This window comes from Heptranchias perlo, chromosome 1 (assembly GCF_035084215.1).
Source record: "Heptranchias perlo isolate sHepPer1 chromosome 1, sHepPer1.hap1, whole genome shotgun sequence".
Classification (NCBI taxonomy): Eukaryota; Metazoa; Chordata; class Chondrichthyes; order Hexanchiformes; family Hexanchidae; genus Heptranchias; species Heptranchias perlo.
In genome coordinates, this window is record NC_090325.1 from 115,565,173 (window position 1) to 115,584,487 (window position 19,315).

Genomic DNA, 19,315 nt, shown 5'->3' on the forward strand with positions numbered 1-19,315 from the left:
CACAACATTAAACAAGTAAATAAGATATTTGGTTCTTTTGGGGAAAAAAAACTTTTTTGCTTCCCTTTTCATGGGTTCTTTCTACACCATCACCAACCAAGAAAGTAGGCAGGTGTCCTATTTCCAGGGTTCTTCCAGTCGGTAACCAGCTGCTAGGAGTGCCAAAGTGGCTCACCTGCCCTGCGAAAGAGCAACAGGACTCTGCTGCATCTCTCCAACCCAGCTGTATAAAACTCACTGGCGCGATATTCAACATCAGCAGTAATCGGGTGGGGTATAAAACTGGTTGCCGATTCACTGTCACCTGTTTTGCACTGCCGCTGAAGTCGAATTTCTCCCCTATTGTGTGGAGAATTGTGGGCAAAAATTACAGCCCCCATCCCTGGTCGTGCTGCAACACAGTATATCGGACCATTAATGCATTATGACAGCCAATACCAGTTAATAAGTCAGGCTACCTGATTAATCCCAATACTAACAATATGAATTAAACAGTACAGCTCTTAATAAATATTATTCAAACTTAGTCTTTAAAGTATAATTCAGGGATTTGGAATACTTTGCATGGAGATATAAACAAGTTTTTTAAATCAAAAATTATGTTCCTCAATAAAATGTTATATATTTTTTAAGTTTTCCACTTAATTATTAAGTATTGGACTATTTTACTCAAACTACACCATCTGGTCAGCACAGAAAGGAATGTGTATTCCCAAGGGTTTTAAACACAAACTTATAGTAGAATGCTTAAAATCCTGAATACTGCAACAGGCCTAATTAAATAATACGCATTACTTGCTCATCCTCCACATTATACATCTCCAGTGTTATGACCACAATGGATAACAAATCCCGCAATTCTTTTAACCCTCCATCAATTGTTACAAAATCTTGCAAAAGGATATTTACTTTGATGTTACATAGCAAGAGGGGACAGATTATCCATCACTCAGTGAAAATGTTTTTAATTGACCCGTGACAAATAAATCGTATCAAGAATAGTTTACCATTCGCAGGTCTGAGTCCAGAATTGTGTGGTGAGAGAAAAGAAGCTCCTTCAATTCCTGGGCAAAGTTAGCTAGCTCTGTCGGGTAACAATGAGCAACCTGTTCAATCAAATTAAAGGAAAACATTCAAGCACTTATTTCTATGGTAAATAATATGTTTCAAAGTGAATGAAGTATTTTACAATTTCACAGCTATCATAGCCTTGATGCCTCTTGATTAGGGACCAGAACATCCACTTCTGATTGCTTTCAGGAATCCTTGCTGGAAGTACAGGTGGGAAGATTTTGGGAAAAGACAGGATTGGGTTCTGCTGAACTATTCCCCCTGGTCAAACAGTTTGACAACACTCATGCATGAATATTGGGCAGTGTACAAGGTATTGGAGAACAACAGGCATCCATGGAACTGCACCATGCAAGGAGCCAAAGTCTCCAACGAGCATAGAAAACTATCAAAAAAACAAATAAAACTCCTCAGATCATTCCCAGTGATTTGAGTGAACCAGTAATGGAAACTGAACGTAAATTATTGAGAAAAAGAAATATGCCCATTAATGAGAAATGCGTATAAAGTTTGATTCAAACCTTTAACGTTAGAGGTGCTGCAGTGTAACAGGAAAGTGTAACAAAAGCTTTATCCCTATATTCCACTATACAAGGCCTTCACAAGAAAGTGCTCACACGGTTCTTAGTCCCACATATTTCACTGCAGACAGTTCCCTGATAACAGCGCAGATAAACTTACTTGTGCTATAAACATCACCAGTTCAGAAAGCTCTTTACTTGGCTTGTCTGGCTGTAGCTTGAAAATCCGTACATTAGATTGGTAGTGATGATGCTGCTGTACAAACTGGGGAAAGAGAAAAAGGTTTATAGATACAGTTTAAATCATTAACAAACAAGTTTTATATTAAATTCAGTACATGGGAAACGTGGTTCATTGAAAAAACTTTATTAAAAAATGCAGTATCTGTTATTCCCGTAGGTTTAAGCAAAATAAAAGAATTGATAATATTACATATTTCACAGTAATATGATTAAATGTATCCACTGAATTGTCCTGTCTTTTAATACTTTCATTAAAGTTTTTACTTAATGGTCTCAGCTCTCCTAAAAACATGGGCTTGGATTTGATATTTTTGTCTAAAGCTGTGACTCTGAGCTGAATTTGGATTGTGCAGTATATCTACAACAACAACTTTCATATATATTAATGACCTGGACTTGGGTATAGAGGGCATAATTTTAAAGTTTGCAGATGACATAAAACTCAAATGTAGTAAACAATGTGGAGGATAGTATCTGACATCAGGAGGACATAGACAGACCGATGAAATGGGCAGACACATGGCAGATTAAATTTAACGCAGAGAAGTGTGAAGTGATTCATTTTGGTAGGAAAAATGAGGAGATCAACATGAACTAAATGGTACAATTTTAAAGGGGGTGCAATAACAGAGAGACCCGGAGGTGTATGTACACAAGTCTTCGAAGGTGGCAGGACAAGTTAAGAAGGCTGTTAAGAAGGCATACGGGATCCTTAGCTTTATAAATAGAGGCAGAGGAAGTTATGCTAAACCTTTATAAAACACTGGTTAGGCCCCAGCTGGAGTATTGTGGCCAATTCTGGGCACCACATTTTAGGAAGGATGCAGAAGAGATTTACTAGAATGGTACCAGCGATGAAAGACTTCATTTAGGTGGAGAGACTAGAGAAACTGGGGTTGATCTCCTTAGAACAGAGTAGGTTAAGGGGAGATTTGATACAGGTGTTTAAAATTATGAAAGGTTTTGATAGAGTAAATAAGGAGAAACTGTTTCCAATGGCAGAAGGGTCACTAACCAGAGGTCACGTATTTAAGGTGATTGGCAAAAGAACCAGAGGAGACATGAGGAAAAAAATATTTAAGCAGCGAGTTGTTATGATCTAGAATGCAATGCCTGAAAGGGTGGTGGAAGTAGATTCAATAATGGAATTTGATAATTTCAAAAGGGAATTGGATAAATACTTGAAAGGGGAAAATCTGTAGGGCTATGGGGAAAGAGCAGGGGGAGTGGAACTAATTGGATAGCTCTTACCAAGAGCCGGCACAGGCACAATGGGCCGAATGGCCTCCTTTTATACTGTATAATTTTATGATTCTATGATAGCGCCTTTAATGTAGTAAAACTTCCCACAGTGCCTCACAGGAGCGTTATCGAACAAAAATTGACAATGAGCCACATAAAGAGATATTAGAGGCAAAATGCTGCAGATGCTGGAAATCTAAAGGGTCATCGACCTGAAACATTAACTGTTTCTTTCTCCATAGATGCTGCCTGACTTGCTGAGTACTTCCAGCATTTTCTGTTCTTATTAAAAAGGTATTAGGACAGATGAACAAAGGCTTGGTTAAAGAGTTAGGTTTTAAGGAGCATCTTAAAGGAGGAGAGACAGGAAAAGAGGCGGAGAGGTTTAGGAAGGGAATTCTGGAACTTAGGGCCTTGGGCAGCTGAAGGCCAATGCGGGGCGACAGAAGTCAGGCATGTGCGAGGGGCCAGAATTGGAGGAGCGCAAAGATCTCGGAGGGTTGTAGGACTGGAGGAGGTTGCAGAGATAGGGAGGGGGGAGGCCATAGAGGGATTTGAGCACAAGGATGAGAATTTTAAATTCAAGACGTTGCCAGACTGGGAGCCAATGTAGGTCAGCGAGCACAGGGGTGATGGGTGAACAGGATCTAATTTTTCAGAATGCATCAATGCCAGTCAGCTGTACTGATAGAATATTGTTCATTAGCCCGAGCAGTTTCTACTCAAAAATTGTTAAAAATTATTTGAAGAAAATCTTTATTTGGGAAAAATTATATTGAGAAAAAAATGACACACCTATTGCAGCTTTTGTTTTGTGTTTTATGAAGTGTTACAGTGAGGGGATGGGGAAGGAGGGAAAATATGAATGGCTTTTTTTCCCCATTTATTGCTGCTTCAATTTCCAAAAAAGTTGAATTTTGAAGCTGTGTTCTGTTGACAGTTCGAAAAGGTAATTGCTAATCACTTACAGCTGTGAGACAAATTCTAATTTCTAACATCTATTAGATTGAGGGGAAGAGACAGTGAGAAACACACACAAAGATACAAATAGAAAGAAAGGCAGATTCTTTCCTCATTCTAATTTGATTTTTTTTTTAAAAACCAGTTGAATTTCAAAAGCAAACAATACCTCTGAGGGAAACAGAAGGGGGGAGGGAAGGGGGAAAAGGGGAGGAGAAAACTGATTGAGGGTGTGGGGGCCTCTGACCTCTCATTCCTATCTGTTAATCTGTTCAAAAGAACTGGGATTTGTAAAACATCAAATAGTATTGCATCCAGCATATGTTCAAACGGTATAAGGAATGGATTTGAAACCACTGAAGCAATCCAAATTGGAGACATCAGGACCATTAAGAATGTCTGTGCATAGAAATGAAAGGGGCTATCTCTACATGTAAGGCCATAAACAGGGAGAGTAAAGGAGCCTTTTACGTTCCATGGTTCAAGCACATGGTCTTTTCTACATCAAAGGGTCTCCAGTCACATGATCAAAGCCTTCCATTCTCTCTAGCATTTTGCTGCTTTTGCTTTTCTCCTGTTCCTGGTTTCCACTTCACTCAGAACATACTTCTCAGCTTGACTCTTCCATCTCATTTCTATATCTTCAGCTCTCTCTGACTGTTACCAGTATGAGAGACAAACTTGATGTAGAGCACAATGTTATATTAGGATCTTAAATAAAAAAGATCGATGGATATTTGGACACTAAGGGAATCAAGGGATATGGGGATAGGGCAGGAAAGTGGAGTTGAGATTGAAGATCAGCCATGATCTTACTGAATGGTGGAGCAGGCTCGAGGGGCCATATGGCCTACTCATGTTCCTATTTCTTATTACTTATTATTACTAAACTGTCAATCATTGAGGTACATTAGTGAATGAGGCATAGCAACAGGGAGCGATTGGACAAAAAGAATGGCACTCCTCAATCCTACTGGTAAAAACAATACATAAGGAAGACTTTGAGAGAAGAACGGCCTCTTCACCACATGGCAGTCACAAGGAACGTACACTGCAGTCGGACATCATGCAAGAAGAGGACCTCGAGACACAAGAAGCTGATCGCTTCTGAGCTGCCTCGACGAGTAAAATCCTTGGTTTAAAGGTTGTATACATTACATGATTTGCCTGATGTGTGTATGAATTGTTAAGTCATTACATAATAGCATTACAAATTATTAAGCGTATAACAGGATTTTATGGAGGAAAGTCATATGCATGGTTTGATTTTGCTTCATGGATGCTCATATGAATAACATCATTAAAAAATTACTTTTGATGAACAAAACTAGCGTGAGTGAGGGTGACTTTCTTTGCTTGGCTATTTGTCCAGTTCCAAGAATCACTGGAAATAAGGCATACCCTACATAATAGGACCCAATTGTCTAGGCTTCGAAGGCTGGATTGCCAGAGCTTGAAGGTCAAATGTTGCTACAGTTGGACATCCGAAATTCTGATGGCGCTCGTGCCACAAGAAGTGAGGCGGGAAGTGACTTCCAGCTGCCGTAAACTCGCAGCACTGACCTTGCCATAAATGGCAGGATCAGATCATTTTAAATACTGAGAAGTGTGAAGGCTGTATAAATATAACCCGCAAGGTCTCAGATACGTCGGCAGCGGAGGTGGATAAGAGAACACATAAGTTCCCTAATGCACCCATAATTGTTGGCAGATGGGGATGGGGAACGTAACAGTTGTGTGAGCCAGCCTTCACTGTTACAATGATGTCTTCTTCTCTTCGCTCTTACAGGAATCTCTGGTAACGGGTGGTGGTTCCCACGACACTAGACCGCTTACCCCTCACGAGGTAGAAGCTTTGAAAATCTTGAGGAGTCATGCGGTCAAACCTGTTGGAAACAGAGATGTTGGAGGGCCAGTAGCAGCTGTAGGTTTGTTTGAACTATCGGCAGTTTCCCTATATAATGATTTAGGGGTGCAAACACACTAGCAAGCAACATAATCGGGAACATATCAAAAGATGCAGAGGAACTGTCATCGTAGCCACTTAATGTTATAACATTTTTTCATTTTCTTTTCCTCTAGATAATCTAAAGCAAAATACCACTGAGGGCAAGGAAAAAAAAAGAGGGAAGTGGGCTTCCAGCACTGGCCTACCGACCATATCCTCACCCACGTCGCCATTCACCCTTTCTCAGTCACCAGCCCAGACAAATCCACCCAGGAGCCTTGTAGATAGTTCCAATGAGGGTTTTTAATTTGATGAGACATAAGGCTGAGGGTGCTGGAGACATAGATGACATAGATTTTACAGCACAGAAACAGGCCATTCGGCCCAACTAGTCTGTGCTGGTGTTTATGCTCCACACGAGCCTCCTCCTTGCTTCATCTCACCCTATCAGCGTTTCCTTCTATTCCTTTCTCCCTCATGTGCTTTTCTAGCTTCCCCTTAAATGCATCTGTACTATTTACCTCAACCACTCCTTGTGGGAGCGAGTTCCACATTCTCACCACTCTCTGGGTAAAGAAGTTTCTCCTGAATTCCCTAATGGATTTATTAGTGACTGTCTTATATTTATGGCCCCTAGTTTTGGACTTCCCCACAAGTGGAATCATCTTCTCTCCGTCTACCCTCTCAAACCCTGTCAGAATTTTAAAGACCTCCATTAGATCACCCCACACCCATCTCTTTTCTAGAGAAAAAAGCCCCAGGCTGGTCGGTCTTTCCTGATAGTTAGAACCTTTCAGTTCTGGTATCATTCTTGTTAAGGCCAGAGGGTTGTAAAGTGCCTCATAGAAAGATGAGGGTCTGTTCCAAAAGGTGCCTAGACCAGTCATTGCATCCAACATGCATTCTTTTACTTCACCTTCACCTGACGAAGGAGAAAGCCTCCGCAAGCTTGTGATTTTCAAATAAAACTGTTGGGACTATAACCTGGTGTTGTAAGATTCCTTACATCTTACATTAGAGCTAAAAGTGGGATCTGATCATGGAGAACAGAGCCCTGGCTCCCGAGCTGTGGACTTTGATCTTAGGATCCTGCTCTAAAAAGGGCACTGAGGACCATCTTGGAGGACTCGAGAAAGGTGGCAAGGAACACAGCAGAGTCCAATGCCATCTTTTACACAAGCAACACTACCTGGAGCAAGTGGAGGCATCACAAACAACTGCATCTGTCTCTCCCTGACAAAGAGGTGCCCAGACCAGTCATTGCATCCAACATGCATTCTTTTACTTCACCTTCACCTGACGAAGGAGAAAGCCTCCGCAAGCTTGTGATTTTCAAATAAAACTGTTGGGACTATATCCTGGTGTTGTAAGATTCCTTACATCTTTTACTATTGGCCTTCAGGCTTTGGGGAATATGGTGGCAACCAGCTTCTCAGAGCTCTGGAGCGCAATCTCACAAGTTCTGCAGAATTTAACTAATAACATCAGGCCAGCCCTCCCACAGATCAGTGAGCATTCAGATCCTGGACCCAGCACAAGTTGCTTGGTCAGAGTCTGTCGTTAGGCCATCCAATCGTCCTGTGACAGATCATGTGACCTTTTCAGCCCGGTCCCTCAGACGCCTGGATACAGGTCCAAGGTGTCCGTACCTGAAGTGGTGTCATTGCCTGCCGAAGGGACTGAGACAAGAACCACCTCGCTCCAAGAGATATCATTGGAATTTCAGCCCCTCCCCCGCCCACTTTAAAGGGCCACGATGTGGAGATGCCGGTGATGGACTGGGGTGGACAAATGTAAGGAGTCGCACAACACCAGGTTATAGTCCAACAGCTTTATTTGAAATCACAAGCTTTCGGAGCTTGGCTCCTTCGTCAGGTGAAGCTGTTGGGACTATAACCTGGTGTTGTGCGACTCCTTACACTTTAAAGCCGATAGCATGCCACAGATTTAATTGGGGTCTGCAACTGGGAATCACTTTATGAAATTATAAAGTTTACTGCTAACAATTGCTCAACGCTGACAGCCCCTTTAATAAATAACGGCCTGATTCAAGTTGATAAGAGCTACAGAAAGTGTAACTTTCAAAACGTGCCTTGGCAACGACTGCAGCGGTCGCTGGGAAAGTCGGCCTTGCACTGAGCTCATCCCAGTAACAAGTGGGTGGAAACAGGACAACCCGGGGGGGGGGGGCCGGGCGTCACTCACCTCCTCGGTGTAAGAGCGCGGGTCCCTTTTAATGAGGTTCTGGAGCTGCGGTAAGTTACTGGGCAACTTGTTGTTGTTCCTCGCCGACATTGTCGATTCTTGATCCGATTGTTCCGATTAGAACCTGAGACAACGTGCCTCTCACTGGGGCCACCGCTCCTACCGTTACCGTGCGGGGACAAAAAGAAGCGCAGCGCGAAGCAAAAAGCAAACGATTTCGAAATCACAAGCTAAAAAAGAAAAATGAAGTGCAAATGCTGGAATTCAAATAGCTGTCATTGCACTCTCATATTTTTCAAAATCGGTTATTATCATGAGCAGATCCCAGTGGAACTTTTAGTTCGAACTTTGTTCTGGTTTTGACTTTTATTGGAGTGAGTTTGTGACCTTTTTTCTTTTTGGAATGTTGAATTACATAACAAAAGACACAACATGTGAGGAGAAAAGTCTAAACAAGTCAACATCTCGCTCTACACAGCAAATTCAAAGTACAAGTTTGTCGTGAGATCCATGCTACCTGTTAGGGTATATTGGCTTGCAGAATTATCTGGAGCCGGATGGGAAAAATCCCAGCTCCCAATGACAAATCTGTTCCTCCCAGAAGGGAGTAGGATATATACTTGAAAAGGAAAAAATTGCTGGGCTATGGGTAAAGAGCAGGGCAGCGGGACTAATTCGATAGTGCTTTCAAAAAGCCGGCACAGGCACGATTGGCTGAATGGCCTCCCTTCTATGCTGTACGATTCTGTGATAATGAGCCAGGCTGATAGGTCAATCATCGACAATGCCCTGGAGTATTGCAGGCCTGCCTCCCTCAGTTATTGGATTGCTTAAGATGCCATAGAGGCTCCAATTTTCCATTGCCAGGTGTGTAATCATGGAACCTCTCAGTCCCACAAGAAAATAGTCATTAGCTGGTCATCAGACAACTGATAAACACGGCTTGAGCACTAACAAGGTTGACAGTAGGTATCAGGAACTCCTCATGAGCTGCATGATAAGCAACACAACTCAATGTAACTGTTTGAATGCATTGCTACTATCATTCTAATCATAGCATGGATGCATACCATACTCCATCCATCAGTTGAAGATACAGAAATTCAGCAGGGGCTGTTTATCTCTCTGCAACTCAATTATGGAATCCAAGGATATACGACAATGTAATCATGCCCAGCCTTCAGTTAACACCTTTTGGCAATTGTTGTCTCAATGTTTCCCATCCGCTATACCACAGATATCTGTATTCAGTGTGGTGGAAGGTCCTGCGTCAGACAAGTTTCAATGTACTTGTCATCTTGACATTCCAGATGTTCAAGGCCAACTGCTGAATTGCTTAACTGGGGTCATTAATTGGCAAAAAAGTGTGCCCGCCACGAGGCTGACTCTCTACCCCCACCCCCCTCACCCTGGGGCTCAGGACTAGATCAAAAGCAACATCAAAATATCATAGAAATTGAACAACAATTGTGATACACAGTTTGTGATGGAGGCCAATGTTCAGCTAGAGGAAATTGCGGCTCATCCAAGATTGGCTGTTCGACAAGTAGTCTGACATCACTGTGGCAGTGGATGGATCGAGAGAGGTAGTAGAGAGATAAAGATGGGTGTCATCAGCGTACACGTTTGCAGATGATATTGCCAAGGGGCAACATGCCGATGAGGAAGAGGAGGGGTTAGATCCGGGGACTTCGGAGGTAACGGTATAAGGACGGGAAGAAAAGCCATTGCTGGAGATGCTGTGACAGCAATCGGATACGTAAGGGTGAAACCAAACAAGGGTAGTCCTACTGAGCTGGACTACAGAGGAGAGGCATTGAAGGAGGATATTGTGGTCAACCGCATGCAATTAAGGGAGACAAAAACAGCCATAAGATTAGCCAAGAGATCTCTGGAAAAGAAGAAAAGAATGAGGAAAAACTTTTTTACTCAGAGGATGGTGGGTGTATGGAATTCACTGCCCGAATTGGTGGTAGAGGCAGGGACTCTCAACTCTTTTAAAAAGTACTTGGACCTGCGCCTAAAGTGCTGTAAGCTGTAGGGCTACGGACCGGGTGCTGGAAGGTGGTATTAGAATGGGCACCTGGTTGTTCTTCGAGCCGGCGCGGACACCATGGGCCGAATGGCTCCCTTCTGTGCTGTATCTTTTCTATGGTTCTATGGTTCTAAGATGGTGTGTAATTGTGGCAGTAATAACAAAAGCTTTTTTAGCTACGTCCGTAGTCAGAAGACCATAAAGGACCATATAGGGCCACAAAAGAATACTGTAGAGCAGACTCAAACTGATTCTCAGGTTGTGGCAGAGTTGCTAAATGACTATTTTGCATCGCTCTATGCTCCTGTAGATGATGCTTATGTTCCAGATGAGGGGTGCTCAGTATTGAATAGTATTATTAATATTAAAATAGATAGTAATGGCATCTTGGCTAGATTAGGAAAGCTCAAAATTGATAGGGCTCCAGGTCTGGATAATATTCATCCAAGGGTGATTAAAGAGATGGGACATCTGCTCTGTGATCCCCCCACCCCCACCCCCTTGCCCGTATCTTTAGTAGTTCAGTAGAGTCAGGGATAGTTCCCTTAGACTGGAAGCTAGCTCATGTAGTTCCTACTTTCAAAAAAGGGGTCAAATCAGAGCCAGAGAACCACAGGCCTATAAGCCTGACGTCCATTATTGGGAAGATGCTAAAAGGGATCATAAGAGATGCCCTTTATGATCACTGGGAAAGGGAAGGGGCCATTAGAAATACACAACATGGCTTCTGAAAAAATAGGTCGTGCCTAACAAATTTGATAGAGTTTTTTGAGGAAGTCACTAGGGTAGTGGATGAAGGTAATCCGGTAGACATTGTCTATCTGGACTTTCAGAAAGCCTTTGATAAGGTACCTTACACTAGATTACTTCACAAGATAGAATCTTGTGGTATCAGTAGAAATTTGACAAGCTGGATTAGGAATTGGCTCCGATCCTACAGCCAAAAAGTTGTAGTTAACGGATGTAGTTCAACTTAGAGACATGTTACTAATGGTGTCCCTCAGGGTTTGGTCCTAGGCCTGTTACTCTTCATGGTCTTTATTAATGACCTGGACACTGGTGTTGGGAATATGTTAAGTAAGTTTACAGATGCCACCAAAATTACTGCAAGGGTTAAGATGAGAGGAGTGCAATCAAATCCAAAAAGATTTAGATGTGCTAGGGGAATAGGCCACACATTGGCAAATGGTATTTAATGTGGATAAATGTAGTGTCATGCATGTTGGTGGGTATCATTTGCAGGGAACAATACTGAAAGAGGTTGAGAGAGAAAAAGATCTTGGTGTTATTGTGCACAGATCACTAAAGGTTCATGACCAATGTAGAGAAACTGTAGCTAAAGCTAACAAGGTATTGGTATAACCATTCAGTATAAATCAAAGGACACCATTTTGACACTATACAGGTCGCTGGTCAGACCACATCTAGAGTACCGTGCTCTGTTTTGGTGCCCCCACATGGTGGGTGATATAACGGCCTTGGAAAAGTTCCAGAGGAGAGCTACAAGAATGTCTCCTAGCTTAAAGAACCTCAGCTTCTCAGATAGGCTCAAGGACCTTGGGTCTATTTACTGTAGAGTAGACTTAGACGTGACTTGATAGAGGTCTATAAAATAATTAAAGGGTTCCTATTGATAGATCATTCCAGTTTAACAGGTTGGGAGGACAAGGGGACAAGAGTTTAAAATATGGAGGAGTAGGAATAGACTGGATATTAGGTGGTTCTTCTTTTCTCAGAGAACTGTGAGCCTCTGGAATACATTGTCGGCTGGTGAGGTGGGTGCTGACTCCCTGCCTTCAAGACAGAGCTGGACCGTCCTGACTGGGGCAGAGATCACACCATATAGAAGGTGATCTCCTGGACTGGTTTTGATCACCTGAGGGGGTCAGAGAGGAATTTTACAGAGTATTTTTTCCCTTATTGGCCCTGGGTTTTTTCTGTATTTTGCCTCTCCCAAGAGATTACATGGCTCCCAGGATGGGTGTGAGGTGGGTGAGGGGGTGGGGCGGGGCAGGAGAGGGAAGAAGTGTTTAGCCATGGTGGTTCAGTCACCATGGTGTGGGGCAGACTTGATGGACCAGCTAGTCTTTTCCTGCCCATTAATTTCGTAAAGGCCACAGAGAGGTTGAGGAGGACGAGGAGGGATAGTGCAGCATGGTCACCGTCACAGAGGGTGTCATTTGTGACTTTGGTTAGGGCTGTTTCAGTACTGTGGTAGGGCGGAAACCTGATTGGAGCAATTCAGACATATAGTTGTGGAAAAGATGGACACGGATTTGGGAGGTGACAACACGTTCAAGGACTTTGGAGAGTAAAGGGAGATTGCAAGGACAGAGGGGTCAAGGGAGAATTTTTTGAGGAGGGGCTGATGATGGTAGTTTTGAAAGAGAGGAGAACAGTACTTGAGAAGAGGGAACCATTTGCAATGTCAGTTGGAATGGGGGCCAGGAGGGAAATTGGGTGTTCATAAGAACATAAGAAATAGGAGCAGGAGTCAGCCAGATGGCCCCTCAAGCCTGCTCTGCCATTCAATAAGATCATGGCTGATCTTCAACCTCAACTCCACTTTCCTGCCTGATCCCCATATCCCTTGATTCCCCTAGAGTCCAAAAATCTATCCACCTCAGCCTTGAATATACTCAAAGACTCCGCATCCCCAGCCCTCTGGGGTAGAGAATTCCAAAGATTCACAACCCTCTGAGTGAAGAAATTCCTCCTCATCTCAGTCTTAAATGGCTGACCCCTTATCCTGCAACTAAGCCCCCTAGTTCTAGACTCTCCAGCCATGGGAAACAACCTCTCAGCACCTACCCTGTCAAGCCCTCACAGAATCTTATATGTTTCAATGAGATCACCTCTCATTCTTCTAAACTCCAGAGAGTATAGGCCCATTCTACTCAATCTCTCCTCATGGGACAGCCCTCTTATCCCAGGAATCAATCTAGTGAACCTTCGTTGCACAGCCTCTAAGGCAAGTATATCCTTCCTCAGATAAGGAGACCAAGACTGTACACAGGACTGCAGTTGTGGTCTCACCAAAGCCCTGTACAATTGTAATAGGACTTCCTTACTCTTGTACTCCAACTCCCTTGCAATAAAACCCAACATACCATTTGCCTTCCTGATTGCTTGCTGTACCTGCATGCTAACCTTTATTGTACGAGGACGCCCAAATTTCTCTGAACACCAACATTTAATACTTTCTCACCATTTAAAAAATATTCTGTTTTTCTATTCTTCCTACCAAAATGAATAATCTCACATTTCCCCAAATATACTCCATCTGCCACCTTCTTGCCCACTCACTTAACCAGTCTATATCCCTTTGTAGGCTCTTTGTGTCCTCCTCACAGCTTACTTTCCCACCTAGCTTTGTATTGTCAGCAAACTTTACACTCTGTCCCTTCATCTAAGTCATTAATATAGATTGTAAATAGCTGAGTCCCAAGCACTTGCAGCACCCCATTAGTTACAGCCTGCCAATCTGAAAATGACCTGTTTATCCCTACTCTCTGTTTTCTGTTTGTTAACCTATCCTCTATCCATGCTAATATATTACCCCCAACCCAATGAGCCCTTATCTTGCGTAACAACCTTTTATGTGGCACCTTATCAAATTCAGCAGCTTATTGGGAATGGGCTCAAGGGAGCAAGCTCCAGTGGTCTGCGAGTCTGGTGGAAGAATAAAATGAGCATTGCAACACCAATGGTGTAGACCTCCCCGCTCGTAGTGTTCTGACAGGGAGGTCTCCACCCCAAATACTGACCCATTTCCTCCCCCTATCCCGGGAAATGCTCACACCCATCCCACATTGCCAGCACCTACTGCCAGAGAGAAAATGGGAGCAGTAGTTAAGATGTGAAGTTGTTAAAGTCAATGTTAAGGTTAGAAGACAAAGTGTCTAATAGAGCCTTGTTGAACTAGAAACATACTGATCTCAGAAGCATTGTTAAGATGGCTCCACATGCTTGACCAGATTGTGTAAAAATTGCATTGGATTCTGATCCATCTGTTAACAGCTAAATCAAGTTTCCTTCATCAGCAATGTGTTAAATCATTGTTGTAAACAGAAATTTCATCCTTGTGACTTTGTTATTTGTGGAGATTTTTATCGCATCACATGGATAGCTGTGACAGATTTTATACTTTAACATTAAACACTTTTCATGTGATTTACTTTTTACAGCAATCACATCCCTGTAATCTAAAATGTTCTGTGACTATATCAAAATCATAGAATCATAGAATGGTTACAGCATGGAAGGAGGCCATTCGGCCAGTCGAGTCCGTGCTGGCTCTCTGCAAGAGCAATCCAGCTAGTCCCACTCTCCCACCCTATCCCCGTAGCCTTGCAAAATTTTTCCCCTTCAAGTACTTATCCAATTCCATTTTGAAAGTCACGATTGAATCTGCCTCCACCACCCCCACGGGCAGAGCATTCCAATTCACAACCACACACTGTGTAAAAAGGTTTTTCCTCATGTCACCTTTGGTTCTTTTGCCAATCACATTAAATCTATGCCCTCTGATTCATGACCCCTCCGCCAATCACAACAGTTTCTCTCTGTCAACTCTGTCCAGACCCTTCATGATTTTGAATACCTGTCAAATCTACTTGCAACCTTCTCTGCTCTAAGGAGAACAATCCCAGCTTCTCCAGTCTATGCACGTAACTGAAATCCCTCATCCCTGGAATCATTCCAGTAAATCTTTTCTGCACCCTCTCTAAGGCCTTCACATCCTTCCTAAAGTGCGGTGCCCTGGACTGGACACAATATTCCAGTTATGGCCGAACCAGTGTTTTATAAAGGTTCATCATAACTTCCTTACTTTTTTTTTATTCGTTCATGGGATGTGGACGTCGCTGGCAAGCCCAGCATTTATTGCCCATCCCTAATTGCCCTTGAGAAGGTGGTGGTGAGCCGCCTTCTTGAACCGCTGCAGTCCGTGTGGTGAAGGTTCTCCCACAGTGCTGTTAGGAAGGGAGTTCCAGGATTTTGACTCAGTGACGATGAAGGAACGACGATATATTTCCAAGTCGGGATGGTGTGTAACTTGGAGGGAAACATGCAGATGCTGTTGTTCCCATGTACCTGCTGCCCTTGTCCTTCTAGGTGGTAGAGGTCGCGGGTTTGGGAGGTGCTGTCGAAGAAGCCTTGGCGAGTTGCTGCAGTGCATCCTGTGGATGGTACACACTGCAGCCACGGTGCGCCGGTGGTGAAGGGAGTGAATGTTTAGGGTGATGGATGGGGTGCCAATCAAGCAGGCTGCTTTGTCCTGGATGGTGTCGAGCTTCTTGAGTGTTGTTGGAGATGCACTCATCCAGGCAAGTGGAGAGTATTCCATCACATTCCTGACTTGTGCCTTGTAGATGGTAGGAAGGCTTTGGGGAGTCAGGAGGTGAGTTACTCGCTGCAGAATACCCAGCCACTGATCTGTTCTTGTAGCCACAGTATTTATGTGGCCGGTCCAGTTAAGTTTCTGGTCAATGGTGACCCCCAGGATGTTGATGGTGGGGGATTCGGTGATGTTAATGCCGTTGAATGTCAAGGGGAGGTGGTTAGACTCTCTCTTGTTGGAGATGCTCATTGTCTGGCACGAATGTTCCTTGCCACTTATGAGCCCAAGCCTGGATGTTGTCCAGTTCTTGCTGCATGCGGGCAGGGACTGCTTCATTATCTGAGGCGTTGCGAATGGAACTGAACACTCTGCAATCATCAGCAAACATGCCCATTTCTGACCTTCTGATGGAGGGAAGGTCATTGATGAAGCAGCTGAAGATAGTTGGGCCTAGGACACTGCCCTGAGGAACTCCTGCAGCAATGTCCTGGGGCTGAGATGATTGGCCTCCATCGATCACTACCATCTTCCTTTGTGCTAGGTATGACTCCAGCCACTGGAGAGTTTTCCCCCTGATTCCCATTGACTTCAATTTTACTAGGGCTCCTTGGTGCCACACTCGGTCAAATGCTGCCTTGATGTCAAGGGCAGTCACTCTCACCTCACCTCTGGAATTCAGCTCTTTTGTCCATGTTTGGACCAAGGCTGTAATGAGCTCTGGAGCTGAGTGGTCCTGGCGGAACTCAAATTGAGCATCGGTGTGTAGGTTATTGGTGAGTAAGTGCCGCTTGATAGCACTGTCGACGACACCTTCCATCACTTTGCTGATGATTGAGAGTAGACTGATGGGATGGTAATTGGCCGGATTGGATTTGTCCCGCTTTTTGTGGACAGGACATACTGGGGCAATTTTCCACATTGTCAGGTAGATGCCAGTGTTGGAGCTGTACTGGAACAGTTTGGCTAGAGGTGCGGCTAGTTCTGGAGCACAAGTCTTCAGCACTACAGCCGGGATGTTGTCGGGGCCCATAGCCTTTGTTGTATCCAGTGCACTCAGCCGTTCCTTGATATCACGTGGAGTGAATCGAATTGGCTGAAGACTGGCTTCTGTGATGGTGGGAATATCGGGAGGAGGCCGAGATGGATCATCCACTCGGCACTTCTGGCTGAGGATGGTTGCAAACACTTCAGCCTTGTCTTTATCATTGAGGATGGGGATGTTCACAGAGCCTCCTCCTCCCGTTAGTTATTTAATTGTCCACCACCATTCAGCCTGAATGTGGCAGGACTGCAGATCTTTGATCTGATCCATTGGTTGTGGAATTGCTTAGCTCTGTCTATAGCATGCTGTTTCCGCTGTTTAGCATGCATGTCGTCCTGCGTTGTAGCTTCACCAGGTTGGCACCTCATTTTTATGTACGCATGGTGCTGCTGCTGGCATGATCTTCTACGCTCCTCATTGAACCAGGGTTGATCCCCTGGCTTGTCGGTAATGGTAGAGTGAGGAATATGCCGGGCCATGAGGTTACAGATTGTGCTGGAATACAATTCTGCTTCTGCTGATGGCCCACAGCACCTCATGGATGCCTAGTTTTGAGCTGCTAGATCTGTTCTGAATCTATCCCATTTAGCACGGTGGTAGTGCCACACAACATGTTGGTTGGTGTCCTTAGTGTAAAGACGAGACTTCGTCTCCACAAGAACTGTGCGGTGGTCACTCCTACCAATACTGTCATGGACAGATGCATCTGCGACAGGTAGATTGGTGAGGATGAGGTCAAGTCGGTTTTTCCCTCGTGTTGGTTTTCTCACTACCTGCTGCAGGCCCAGTCTGGCAGCTATGTCCTTCAGGACTTGGCTAGCTCGGTCTGTAATGGTGCTACCGAGTCACTCATGGTGATGGACATTGAAGTCCCTCACCCAGAGTACATTCTGTGCCTTTGCTACCCTCAGTGCTTCTTCCAAGTGGTGTTCAACATGGAGGAGGACTGATTCATCAGCTGAGCGAGGGTTGTAGATGGTAATCAGCAGAAGGTTTCCTTGCCCATGTTTGACCTGATGCCATGAGATTTCATGGGGTCCGGAGTCAATGTTGAGGACTACCAGGGCCACTCCCTCCTGACTATATATCACTGTACCGCCACCTCTGGTCGGTCTGTCCTGCCTCTATTTATAAAGCCCAGGATCCCGTATGCTTTTTTAATTGCTTTCTCGACCTGCCCTGCCACCTTCAACGATTTGTGCACATATACCCCCAGATCTCTCTGTTCCTGCACCCCTTTTAGAATTGTACCATTTAGTTTGTATTGCCTCTCCTCATTCTTCCTTGTATCCCTTCACATTTTTCTGCATTGAGTTTCATCTGGCACATGTCCGCCCATTCCACCAGCCTGACTATGCCCTTTTGAAGTCTATCACTATCCTCCTCACTGTTCACTACCCTTCCAAGTTTTGTGTCACCTGCAAATTTTGAAATTGTGCCCTGTACACCCAAGTCAAAGTCATTAATATATATCCAAAAAAGTAATGGTCGTAGTACCGATCCCTGCGGAACACCACTGTATACCTCCCTCCAGTCCGAAAAACAACGTTCACCACTACTCTCTGTTTTCTATTACTTAGCCAATTTCGTATCCAAGCTGCCACTGCCCCCTTTATCCCATGGGCTTCAACTTTGATGACAAGCCTATTATGCGGCACCTTATCAAATGCCTTTTGGAAGTCATAAACTTCTTCCGATATATAATTTAGGTGATCAGATGCAAAATTCCTTGAAAGTGTGAATGCAGGTAGATTAAGCCATTAAGAAGGACAATAGAATTTGGGGTTTTTAACATAGGTCTCAGGAATAAAGAGGTTATGAAAAATGTGTACAAAACATTGGTTAGGTCACAGTTAGAGGACACTGTGCAGTTTTGGATGGCCATTATGGAAAGGGCATTAAAGGCTTTGAGAACTTACAGTACAGATTCACCAGGATGATGCCAGGGATGGGAAACTACATTTATGAGGAGAGATTTAAGATACTGGACTATTTCCACACATCAGAAAAGGCTTTAAGGAGATTTAATTGAGGTTTTTAAAATTGTAATGGGTTTTTATAGTGAATAGGGAAAGATTATTTTTTATGCAGAGGGCTGTTGGAGAATGAAATGATTTGCCACAGGTGGAGAGCATTGTATATTTTAGGGAAAATTAGATAAATATTTGAGCAATAGTTGATAAATGGCAATGGGGAAAGAGAATGCCAGTGGGATTAGTTTTCTCGCCCAACACCTCAGAGCAGTACTGAGGGAGTGCTGCACTGTTGGGGATACTATCTTTCCATGAGCCCTTAAACTGAGAACCTGTCAGCTCTCTCAGGTGGAAGGAAAAGATCCCATGGCACTTGTCGAAAAAGAGCAGGGGAGCTCTGGCCAATATTTATCCCTCAAACAACTTATCTCCTCATTATCTGATTGTTGTTTGTGAAACTTTGCTGTGTTCAAATTGGCTGCTGTGTTTCCTACATTATAACAGTTGTCAACAGTGACAACACTTCAAAAGTAATTCAAAGGTTGCAAAGCTGATAGAGTTAGTTGAAGTCGGGTGGGAGGAGGCTTGTGGTGAAGCACAAACATCGGCACAGACCAGTTGGGTCGAATGGCCTGTGGTTGTGAAACGCACTATATAATTTCTGTAAACATCAATGATTCACATCCTCGGAGTACTGTGCCTTTAACCAAATCCTGTGACGGAAAAATGTGTTA

The 19,315-nt window shown here is 43.8% G+C and overlaps 1 protein-coding gene across 1 annotated transcript in view; it reads right to left on the bottom strand.

Moving 5' to 3' along the window:
* Window positions 1–8,360, bottom strand: part of sdad1 (SDA1 domain containing 1) — a 50,715-nt gene extending 42,355 nt beyond the window's left edge. The window contains exons 1-3 of the mRNA XM_067990326.1: window positions 8,191–8,360; window positions 1,753–1,857; window positions 1,008–1,106 (exon numbers count right to left, since the gene is read on the bottom strand). Coding sequence (XP_067846427.1) covers window positions 1,008–1,106; window positions 1,753–1,857; window positions 8,191–8,280 — 294 coding nt within the window. The 5' untranslated portion in view covers window positions 8,281–8,360. The remainder of the gene's footprint in view (window positions 1–1,007; window positions 1,107–1,752; window positions 1,858–8,190) is intronic.
* Between the last annotated feature and the right edge of the window lie 10,955 nt (window positions 8,361–19,315).